General features: G+C 39.3%; 1 protein-coding gene across 1 annotated transcript in view; it reads right to left on the bottom strand.

Annotated features, from left to right (window-relative positions):
* Positions 1–958: 958 nt before the first annotated feature.
* The window catches only part of LOC106012665 (rap guanine nucleotide exchange factor 6), a 16,847-nt gene continuing 4,896 nt past the window's right edge, over positions 959–12,909 (bottom strand). The window contains exons 2-4 of the mRNA XM_013086280.2: positions 4,610–4,864; positions 3,426–3,553; positions 959–2,222 (exon numbers count right to left, since the gene is read on the bottom strand). Coding sequence (XP_012941734.2) covers positions 2,135–2,222; positions 3,426–3,553; positions 4,610–4,675 — 282 coding nt within the window. The 5' untranslated portion in view covers positions 4,676–4,864 and the 3' untranslated portion in view covers positions 959–2,134. The remainder of the gene's footprint in view (positions 2,223–3,425; positions 3,554–4,609; positions 4,865–12,909) is intronic.

Raw genomic sequence — 12,909 nt, forward strand, 5'->3', positions numbered from 1 at the left:
AACAGGTCATTTCTATGGTGGAACCCTCCGAGCCTTCTTTCCACGCAACACCAGGCCATGGGGAAATGTTCTTCAAAGAAAGCTGGGAGTTTAGGGGAGGGAAAGGGGGTCACGTCTCATCCCGGTCGAATTCAAATCTTAAACTGCAGTGTGTTTGTAGTAAAGAACACGTTTATAACAAAGAACGCAGAGAACCCATTTGTTTAAAACAAACAAAAAACCGCACTAAAAAGAATACATTTATAATGAAGAATGTAAGAAATATTTGAAAGAATTTGCCATAAAGAAAGTATAGAAAACACAATAAAGAAAGTACATGTCAAAAACAAGATCATAAAGACCACACCAATCACACACGAATAATCAGACATCATGTCAAACGAGCTCTGAAATAAAGGCAGGAATTATTATTTATTATGCTATAAACATAACTCCACACACACACACACACACACACACACACACACACACACACACACACACACACACACACACACACACACACACACACACACACATACTTACTATTCTACCAAACGCATGAATACATAAGTGTATGTATGTATATTATATATCTATCTGCCTGTCTGCACACACTCTCTTAGAGAACACGCACATACTGAACAGATCATCGGGTCCCGATTTTTTTCTTTCTTTTTTTCTTATAGATCTAGATCTGTATATTTTTGCATCTAAAACACAAATAATCTACCGGTACATAGCGAAACTTGTACATAACGAAACGATTTCAGCATTCCACTGATTTCGTTATACACTTGCTAGCATGTATATTTATATAGACATACATAAGACTTGTACGCTTACATGTGTACATGTGAATGCCACTATACAGAGGGGGGGGGGGAGAGAGAGAGAGAGAGAGAGAGAGAGAGAGAGAGAGAGAGAGAGAGAGAGAGAGAGAGAGAGAGAAAGCAGTCGATATCTTAGATATTTTTCGTTTTTGTTTTAGGTGAGGGGGGAGAGGGGAGGGGGAAGCGTGGCCCTTGAGCCCATCACTGTTCCTGTACGCCATTTCCAACAGAAGTTCGCATCCTTGTTCACTAGCTCTAAACAACGTCAGTTTACAAAAAAATGGTAATGAGCCTATGCTGTTCTGTTTTCCTTCCCTCCACGTCATCTTCTTTTCCGTTATCTGCTACACATTTCTCTTTACATTATTTTTACTTTGTATAGGATAATATTTTATAAGAATATTCCGAGTTCTCGGGAAGAAAATCAAGCATCGATATTGGCTATAACTTGTTGATTTGATATGATTTCTGGGTATAAATTATAAAGTATCATTGTAAGAACAATACTTTGAACCCTTTCCACTTCACTCGGCGTTCTCAAATCACAAAAAACATTTCTAAAAATCCCCCCCCCCCACCTTTCAAAGAGGCAAGTGTCAGATGCCACACGCACATATCAAAAGCAACGAGTACTCGCAAATGTCTAAAAGATACAGCAAAGTCCTTGCGTCCACGACAAATACCCTAGCCAGATGATGACGTCAGTGGCAGGTACGCTCAGACTCCCAAGTTAAATCAAACAAAATAGAGGTCTCTCTCTATCTCTCTCTCCCTCTCCCTCTCTCTCTCTCCCTCTACCACACACACAGGAATCACTAAACACAGATTTGACTTCAAACCCCCTTCCCTTCCCCCTTTCTTTTCTGACACATGAAACAAGTGCGTAGAGCTCAGAGATAAGGGGGGGGGGGGCGGATTGAAATCCTTCGAATGCACGGAACCACCTCCTCCACATATGAGCCGAGCCTCCCTCCAAAATTCGTTAACCTTTTCACTTTCAATCTCAAATAAGAAAATTTATCCGACAAACGATAGGTCTTTAATAACCATTTAGACATAAGTCTCCAAATGTGCTGAATGTCTCAGGCAGGGCTCGGTTTCTTTTTAACCTGGCTGAACCGTTGGTTCACAAAACAGTTTACAAAAAAAAACTTTGAAAGGAGAAAAGATGACGACCCCACGCCTAGGGGTGGCAGCTTTACATAAAATTCTCAAGTTGCCAAGTGTTTGGCTACTCATCCCTCTCATTCTACTGGGGTTTGCAACGGTGTATCCATACACATTATCAACTCATTAATAAAAAAAAGCAAAGAAATAACACCTTACCTGCTTCTGGGGAGGAACATAGATCCTTCTATGAACACGGAGCCTGACAATAAAATGTACCAGCACGAGGCTACCTCTCCCTGGCTGTAAGACACAAACAAATAAACATACCATGTACCACGTGCAGTCTACAGAATAAGAAAAATACATATATAAAAATGAGAATAATACTAAAACATCTCCCAGAGTGTTTGTAAAACATTATATTATATATATATCATTTCATTATAAACGTGAATAAGCATACATCAGGCTAGATAATATACATAAATTCGTTTTTCATTCTGGACAAAAAAAAAAGAATGCACACACATACAACTCAAAAGAGAGACTGTGAAAAGAGAAAAAAGCAGGAAAATACTAAAAATAAAAGAGTTTTAGAACTTTAAAAACACATCCATCGGAAATATACACTGAGTTGAGACTTTAGACCAACAGTGTAATAGTCATAGCCCAAAAATACCACTCACATTCATACTTGTTCGGAGAAAAAAATTATTTCAGCTGCTACAGGAAACTAATATAACTTCATTTCAAAAGCCAAGACGAAACAATGTTGTTCCTGACCGAATGCAAGTCTCCATCCATTGTCACCTTAAAAGATGATTAACAAGTCTGAGCATTGTATTAAAAAAGATAACTTCTGTGATGTCATAATCATGACCACAGTTAGCTTGTACAGACTCACGAAGTATGTCACTCAAAAGAAAAAAAAATCATCAAAACAAGGCTAACTGATCATCCATAGAAGACCCTACTGGAATAGCACACACAATGACTATCATGCTCGGCCAGCTCAGATGTTCAGAAACTGAGCATGTAATAGTGAAATTAAATCATTTCATTTGCACGGATGTACTGTTTCTACCTTTTTTTCTTCTCATTCTCTCTTGCCAGCGGGCATTATCTTTAAAATTACCTCTTTCCTTTTGTATCTAGAGGCATAATTAGTACTTTATTTAGAACTAAATAAGATGATGATAAGAAACTGTAGAAATATTGGCATCATTCAGAATTTTGCACAACAAAAAAAGTGTTTCACCATCTCTTTTCTACTCAATAAAATACAATAGTAGGTACGCAGTTTTACTACTCCAAAACTAGCACATGCAGGCCTATGTACAGACTCACAAGACGACCATTCTTTGAACCAGCATATTTATAATAGATAGAATGTTCTCATTTCCACTTTTTATTTCCATTGCCAAATAAGGGTGTCAGTTATTTTCTTACAAAATTAAAGGAAGTCTCAAGGTTATTTCTCTCATTTTTTTCTCTGTCACTTACTAGTAGATGATATCATTTCCCTCGTGAAACTCATAACGAACCATAGAGCACAGACTCTGCAGAGCATGCTCACGAACTCCAGCTAAAGCCTCCATTCCATGGAGATAAGAAAATATAACTTTCAGGTCCTGAGGAAAACAAACAAATTATAATTCAATGAAAAAAGTGTCAGTATTTTTTCCCTTACATAATAAAAAAAATACTTACAGTACAACAAACTACAGTCTAGCACATACGTAGCCAAACCAGTGATAAAAAGAAATATTTCCTTTTTATGTACAAATTTCAGACTATGACCGTACATTTGTTAAAAGTACAAAGATATACCAAGTATTAGAATAAATTTGTGACCTGTACATCTCTTTGCTATGTTGTGTGTTAAACTGTATAGATATATCAGAATACATTTTTTTAAAAGCTTAATTAATAAAAGAACAAGAACATCTAACCTCCCTTGTACAAATAAGTGACAAGAAACTTGACACTTTATCACTGGAACCCTCAAATTTATTCTAAACTTAGAACATGATATATAAAACACCATTCTAACTTTTTAAAATCTCAAAGAAACAGTGAAAAGTCACGATGTGGTAAATACAAGTGAAACACTTAAAATTCAACACATGTATTAAGTTCTTGGTTCTTAATTTTTTTTTTTAAGCATCAGCTTTAAAAAGTTTTAATAAGAGTTTAAACGGCACTAGCAACGCAATAAGGTCATATAAGTGCTGAAGTTTAGAGGTGTTACAAAAGAGAAACAAACACCAAAAAGAGGAAGGACAGATTTAGGACGATGGATGATTGATAAGAAAGAAGGAGCAAACCACACCAGAGTCCCCGCCAAATACCTACTAGCTTTTTTTGTATTTTTTTGTTCTTCAAAACTTTCAGTGAAGGAGTGTTATGAGATATGTTTTTGAATGGGACTACCGCAGGAAGGACAGCATATTTCTATCAATACTAAGCACCAAAAACATCACTTACAATTGATTCACATCAAGAGAAAAGTCTCAGAAATGGACAAAGTTTTTTGCTCCTTTACTACCCGACAAAAATCAACTGATTTCTCCACAACATCAACATGGCATGGCTAAATTAGGACAGTACTACATTTAACCATTAAAAAAACATAGAGGTACCACATGGTAACAAAATAAACGGTAAGTCTGAGATCAAAGTCTTACCTTGTCTGTCCGAGATAAAGGCGGCTTTTTCAAGCATTGAACAAACTGAGCAATATCAGTCGCCATGATGAAAATTTGCGTCTCGAACCAGTTGATGAGGCACTCAGCTCCTACCAAATCTTGATACTCCTTTTACTTGTATGAACAATCATGTTAAAATCCCATTGAAACAAATGTCTGTCTTTGTAGTACAGAATGACAAAACACATTTTGCTCTTTTATCATGTCAATTGCACAAAGAGTGTGTATTCCAGTCTGAAAAAAAAAATTGGTTTAACTTAGTAATAAAGATTAGCAGCTGCTTCTTTAAACAATAAAATCCTAAATAGAAAAAAACCTAAATCAGATTAATATTGTCTAAAAATGTAAGACGGGAACACTGCATGGCAGATAATTTATGCTCACTTAATATCTTTTCTGCAGCCTTTAGAAACCACATTTGCTTGGCACACCTTTAAAAAAGCTGAATCATTGGCAGAAAGAGACACTTCACTTTGGAACAGGAAAAAAGATGGTTACTTAAAAATTCATTGTAAGAGCTATAGAAGGCTTTTTTACCTTGTGAGCACAAAATGAACAATGAAGCTACAGGAAATAATGTGACACCCATGATCTTTTGAATGAGAGGTGAACACAGTGAAACACTGTACCTCTATACCATGGGAGCCCCATGTTTGGTGATGATGATACCTTATGACAATAATTATAATGTAAGCCTTACAGACTACCACCTGTCAGGTTCAATGTTAGTTCATGACTGTCCACACACTAGAATGTTTTAGCAATATAAACATTTGTTATAATCTCCCTCATAAATTATTATAACCTTTATCCATGGATAGCCTTTTCCCTGGGGTGTCAAGTGTCAAGGACAAGGATAGAAGGTACAAGGATGAAAGTGATGTAAACAAAGGCGTGAAGAAAGAGGGTTTGGAGAGCTCATTATAACGAGTGGAAGGGGGGTGTTTAGAAGTTTGCTGCCTGCTTGACTCTAACAATAATTAATCAAAGGGACATCACAAGCCTTTGATTCTGATTGTACATCACTATAAATCATGCCGAACACTGCAGCTGATTGTTTCAATGACCACCTTCTTTTTTTCAAATAAAAAATTTCATTAAGTTTCATTCGAGGGTGCGATGGCGGAGCGGTTAGTGCGCTCGCCTCCAAAGCAGAAGTCCGGGTTCGAACTTCGGTTCGGACACTGATCTTTTTCGCCCCCTCCTGCCCATCCAGCAGTAATGAGAACCTGACTCCGAGTTGGGGAAGTAAAGGCGGCATGGAAAGGAACTGGCCACCCTCCCACAATATGCCAAAGCGCAAACAACTTTAACTTTCTGGCAAAGGCTTTACGAGTTATTGCTGCATGTGTATGTATCAGAGACATTTAGCCCTCTCATCATTTCTACAATTTGTTTAAAAAAACAAGAGCTGGTTGTTTGTTTGCTTTTTTTTTTTTTTTAGCATGCAGTATTATATATATTTTCCCTGATTTTAAGATTTTATGTCTTTTAATCTGCATGCTGAATGGACTAATTCAATGCGGTGAATTCCTTTGATCTTCTTAGAAGGTCACAAGATTCCTGACTGAAGATCTAATTTTGCAGAAACGAAGACATTTAAACACTGACATTTAAATGTCTAGTTGGTCAAAATATATTTCTGATGGTCAATACCGTCTCAAATCAAATTTATAAAATTACCAGTGTAATATAATAAAACAAAAAACTAAATTTTGTACTCCTACTCCTACACACAGATGCACTGCTTTGGATTAGGGGGTCATTTGGATTTTTTTTCTGCAGATCACAGATATATTATGGCCACTAAAACTGTCGCAAGCAAATTAGGGTAAGTTTAGATACATCTCTAGTAACTGGATATTAAAGCTCACGTCTCAATTGTTATCATTATAACGCAAAAAATGTTCATAAATGCTGGAAATATTTAGAAACAACGGTCGGAACGGACATCATACTGGACTCAATTCAGAGTCCAAATATAATTTTTGTCTATTCGGACTCGAATAGTCACTTCGATTAGTTCGTATTGTAACCCTGACTTTCAGTTACTTCCATTCAGTTTCCGTTTGACTTTGAAGAGTGAAACTAAATTACACTCTGGACGACAACAAAACATAACAAAACTCAGGGGTAAGATCTATAGAAAGCGCAACCAAACGGATCGACAAAAAGTGCTGTGCGATCCGCTGATCAACAGAATGTGCAACAATCGATGGATTGTCGCGCGTTTCCTCTATCAACGAAATGCGCAGCGCGATCGAATAAATCTGTTTCATTTTTAAAGACATTCTGCATCGTAATTTTCCATACCCTATATCCCGACTTTAATTCTGTAAGAGCGCTCCTTTATATCATGGGACTGAACGCTTGAAGCAGGAAGAACAACTATTCCATTAAAAAAATATAGACATCACTTTCGATGTCTAGGAGGGGGGAACGGTGAGAATAGCGGGTCACGATAAATTCTCACCAGGGGTGATTTATTGGCGCTTTTCGGTAGTTATACCGTAGTTCCCACCCGTAATTGTTATTCATGGTTTTGGCCCCAAGAGTAGGGGGGTTTCATGGGGGGCTAGCTTGCCGCGCATCAAACATATATATATATATAGAATCTAGATCTTCTAGATATGTAGACCTAGGCTCAAATAAGGGAGGTGGGAACTAGCGAAAAAGCACCGATTTATTAACGATAGGGATACACATAGTCATAGAGTAAAGCAAGTAGGTCAAGATCACATGCGATTAAACGTAGAAAGACGAAAACTATTTTTAAGTAAGGCGCTTAAATCTTTTTTGACGTCAGACCAGGATACCCCTCCAATCACGTGACTACATCTAAGTATAGCCAACCGCACGGCACCAAAGATGGAAGTGTCTCTATGCATATTATGCTTAACAATCTACACCTCGCTCTCAGAAGTTCTGATGGCTGAATTGACAGCGCGTCTGCGTTTGAAGTCATGCAATGATTTTAGGAGCGGTTCGATCCTCTGATCCTGGTCACTTTTTTTTTAAAAGGACTTCCGTAACGAGCGACCACCCCATCAAACACAATAAAGAAGAGGCCTAACCCTAACCCTACCCCTCAATCAAGGGCGAAGGCTGACTTGTTTGACAGGGTAATCAAAGTGAAACGGGACCAGATATGGCCTGTAGATATCACACAAGAATCTTACTCGAGGCAGCGACTCTGAGTTGTGAATGAAAACAAATCCAGAATTCATATTGTATGTTCAACCGCCAAAATAATCGGGAAAGTATCTTATTAAATATCAGTTCCATCTAAAATTAAATTTAACTTTAGATGTGAATACATAAACACAAAGCAAAAAAGCAGAGATGACAGTACTACATCTATATGTTATAGATCTACCAGTGAGTCTAACTCTTTGGTAGAACATGACGATTATCATTTTTTAAATTTCACATTTGGCTGTTTTTGTTAGCCTTTCGCGGCCAGGAGCAGGTGTCATAATCAAGGTCACGATCTGATTATAGGATGGTAAAAAGTCGAGGAAAAAAAACAAGCACATGCAGCAGTCAAGAGATTATTAGGAGTTAGTTCCCCTCACATTTGTGAGGTAGACTCGACCAGTGTTAGTCAGCTTACATAATCAGGGATTGTGATTGATTATAACTGTGGCCCCAAAGGGGTGAACAGGGTATATGTGGCAATGAAACAGCTTTGACTGCTATGCACATGTTCCCTTCAACTCTATTGGTAGACTCTTCCAGCCTCACTTTAAGCTTACTTAATCAAAGATTGCGACTGCTTATGGAGTGGCCCGAGAGGGGTGAAGAGGCTATTCTGTGGCCGTGAAACCGTTTTGAATGTTAGGCATACTGTCCATTGTTGATTACGAACGTCTTTTTACATTTAATTTAAGAGGTTTACGTTTATGGATGAATTTGGCAGCGACAATGTTTCAAAATTAGGAAGGGAAGCAGTGATTATTTGATTATATAGACGCTTCGCCCCTGCCCTCAATTCTGCTGTCTCATAGTGGTTGCTCGTTACGAAAGTCCTCCTTTTTTTCTTCTTCTTCTCCTCCTCCCGACTGACCAACATTCCCATAAATTATAATTTGTACAGCTGCTTTGAAGATGTTTTTTTTTAAATGTAGATCTAGACTCTAGATCTAGATCTATATAGGAAGTGCCTATTTGCAACGCCACGTTGCGATTAGCGCCAGTGCTAAATAAAACGCTGTGTCGCCGTGTGTAAAATATCTAGCTTAATCTGCACATTGTTATCGGAAATTCTGATGGTCGAAGTGACAGCGCGTCTGCGCTTGAAGTCAAACCATTATTTTTTTATTGTGGGTTAGATCCCGGTCCTGGACGTGTTTTTTTTTCTCTTCTTTTTTGTTGTTGTTGTTGTTGTTGTTGTTGTCTTCTACTCGACTGACCAACAAATTGTTCCCATAATTATATCTTGTTGCTTTGTAGTTTTTTTATGAAGTGATGAAGCATGCACATTCTGGTTTTGTCCCCAAGAGGAGCTCTGTACAAAGTAGGCCTTAAGCCCCATTTAGACGTACAGTTTGCTGATCGACAAACTGTAGGATATCGAGAGGATGGCCGGCATCCTGTCAATTTCACATGGAAACTGAGCAATTCTCTCGATATCAAAGGGTTTTCCGTCCAACCACCAGATATCTGGCGACGCCAGATATTTGCCGGCCGGCGAACTGAAGGAGTGATGACGAGAGAGCGGCTTCTCTGATGTTACCCCAGGCGTATGTGAAAATACATTCCAAAAATTTCCTAAATATTTGTCAAATCAAAAAAGTAATATAAGATTTTCGTGATCAGCCACCCAAAATTAGTAAAATTAACGCGGGGAACACAATTTAATACCGGGTTACCAATTTAATTACTTTTGTGTGTTTTCTTTTGTTTACCATTTGCCCGCCCCTTCATTTTTGAAAGTGAAGGCAAAAAATGTGCCATGTGGTGTGTAGTATACCGCCGAGATGTGTTGGAGTCAGCTGAGGGCTACACATCACTGTTTCATCTAGCTAGACGGTGCTGTTTATTCTAATTTTTGGCAGGCGCTATTTGCAACGCCGCGTTCTGAATAGCTCCCGTGCTATTTGAAACGCCAGTACCAGATCTAGAATCTAGATCTAGATTCTAGATGGAGTAGCTATCGTTTCTACATGATAATATTGTAGTTCTGCCTGAATTGAGTGGAAGCTTTCTCAGTTTTTTTATAAACCTCCTTGGATTTGACTCCTTTTGTTATGACGTTGTCTTATTCCGATCAATATTGGGTAGATCTACGAGGGCTGTCCCACGGAAAACCGGAAAAGATCCATAAAAGCAATAATCTTTGTCCTATTATAATAAAAATGTAACACGTCATACCTCAACATGTGCTTTATTTCTCAATGTAATCACCATCCCGCTGGACGCATTTTTCCCACCGCTGGATCAGGGAGAAGATACCCTCCCTGAAGAATCTTTCGTCAAGGGATTTCAACCAATCTTTCACGGCTTCCACAAGGTCTTCGTCGTCGGTGAATCGCTGTCCAGAAATATGGCATTTCATTGGTCCAAAAAGGTGATAATCTGATGGGTGCAAGTCAGGACTGTGAGGGGTGTGTGGTAGAACTTTCCTGTCGAACCTTTGGATCCAGTCTTTCGTAACGTTTGCGGTGTGTGGCGTTGCGTTGTCATGCTGCAAAATGACCCCCCTGCACAACCGGCCTGGTCTTTTCCGGCGCAAAACCTCTCTCAACTTATCAAGAGTCTGGCAGTATCTGTTAGCATCAACACTTTGTCCTGGTTCCAGAATGCCAAAAAGCAGAACACCTTTAGCATCCCAGAAAACCATGGCCATGAGTTTCTTCACCGATGGTTGAACTTTAAACTTTTTTCGGGGAAGGTGGAGACATTTGCTAACAAACCATTGAATCCCTCTTCGTCTCAGGGGCCATGTCGTGTATCCAAGTCTCATCACCTGTAATGATGCTTCTCAGGAATGTTTTATCGTGTTGTTGGAGGTCTCCAGATGCGTTCATGACTCCCGTGACAGCTTGGCGACAACGATTCAACAAAGTCTGAGACATTTCAACACGTTGTGTCTTGTGGTCAGCAGTCAGCTCTTTTGGGACCCATCGAGCAGACACCTTTCGATAGTGCAGCTCATCAAACACTATCCTATGGACAGTCGACTTTGAAATGTTTAGCGACTCGGAAATTTCGCGAAATTTTAGGCGCCTCTCTGTTTGAATGAGTTTGTTAACGCGACTCTTGTTGTCCTCAGTCTTGGCAGAAAAACAAGGTCCTGGGTGAACTTTGTCACTGACATCCGTATGCCCGGCTTTGAACTTACTACAACACTTATATATACCTGTGACTTTGCCATTACTTTCTTCCCGTAAACTGACTTGATTTCAGTGTGTATTTCTATAGGTTTGAGACCTTTTGCGGTTAGAAACCGAAGGACAGACCTCACTTCTACCCTTGACCAATTTTCCAAGGGGGTAGCCAACTTTGGAGAACTGCTGTGTCTGTTTGGTTTGTGTGATGTGCATGGTGCTCAATGGGGAAATTTCTAAATGATTGTTTTACAAGTGTGCGTTTACAGAATGTGAAAATATTGAATAGTTTTCAAATTACAGCCAAATTCCGTTTTTCCGTGGGACAGCCCTCGTAGATCTAGATTTCTTGTTTATGTTTGATGCGCAGCGAGCGAGAGATATCAAACCTAACGGCAAAACATCAAATTATGATAAAGTGCCCCCTCCCCCCTTGAAACCCCCTCCACATTCTTATTAGAATTCTAGCTGCCCCCCCCCCCCCCCCCCGAACCATCCACCCCCTACATCTACTCTAGGGACCAAAACCGGCGAATAGTAATTGGGGGGGGGGGACCAAAAAAAGTAAACTACTACTACTACAGTTCATCGCACTTTATCGAACGTTGCCAGCATTGTGGAAATAGAATATTTGTGTGTGTGTGTAGGTACTTCTTTTTGACAGTCATTCTTTAGCCCAGATGGTCCTCTTTGTAGATTTCTTTTTGGATTTGAGAACAAAAAATGCTACGGAATCATCCACGTAACTTGCTTTAGCCATTTCGTTGACGTTTTGACCTAGATATCTAGCTACAACAGCCCGAGGACGGATAAAAAACTGTACGTCGAAACGGAACTTCTCTCGTCGACAATCTGTCAGTTTACCGATGACCCAGTTCGTCGGTTAAACTATCAGTTTGTCGATCAACGAACTGTACGTCTAAATGGGGCTTTAGTATAGCCTACACTTTTCGTTTTACCAATTTAGGCCTTGTTAAAGTTCAGTAGTGGCTTTCCTTGGTCTCTGAGTCTAATTTTTTTTTTTTTCAATTTTAGGCTCAGGAGAAGGAAAAAAAAACAACTTTCGGGACCGGCATTCGATGACACACTTGGAAGCACTGAACATATAAGGCTAAGAGAACGTAGACAGTAGACAGCTTGTATACGTTTTCTAGGCCTAACTTAAAGTTCGAGTTGCACCGTTGTGTTATTGTTATCCAAGCGTCTTGCGACTTAAACTGACTCAAACTCTAACTCAGATGATTATGATTATGAGAGATGAACAAGACGTCTACTTTGTGCAAACAATGCCAGAAACAATTGTTAGATCTAATCTCGATCTAGATTTTTCTAGATCTAGATCTACCCAATATTGATCGGAATAAGACAACGTCATAAAAAAAGGAGTCAAATCCAAGGAGGTTTATCAAAAAACTGAGAAAGCTTCCACAATTCCAGGCAAAACACTACAATATTATCATGTAGAAATGATGGCTACTCATCTAGATCTAGATTCTAGATCTCTAGTACTGGCGTTTCAAATAGCAGGGGAGCTATTCAGAACGCGGCGTTGCAAATAGCGCTTGCCATCTATATATTATAAAGGCTGATGTTAGGGGACCGTACGCCCCCATAGCTCTTGGCGCTAGGGGACCGTACGCCCCCATAGTGTTTGGCGCTAGGGGACCGTACGTCCTACCTGCGCTAAGGCGTGGTGTTACGGGACCGTACGCAGATATGTGCATGCATCTGGACTTTGCAAAAATACTGGAGGAAAACGGCCAGTTTAACGAAGCTCCTGACATTAGGAGTTATTGCAAGGAGAATGTTTAAAATATCTGAATACGATTGTGAGGTATCCAGTGGCCGTGGGTGAACCAGAATTTGAAATTTGCTCACGTCTGCACCCACGTTGTTAATTATGTCAATAAAAGAAATCAAAGAGAGCGAGGGGGGAGAGAGAGAGAGAGA

This window comes from Aplysia californica, unplaced genomic scaffold (genome assembly GCF_000002075.1).
Source record: "Aplysia californica isolate F4 #8 unplaced genomic scaffold, AplCal3.0 scaffold00451, whole genome shotgun sequence".
Taxonomy (NCBI): Eukaryota; Metazoa; Mollusca; class Gastropoda; order Aplysiida; family Aplysiidae; genus Aplysia; species Aplysia californica.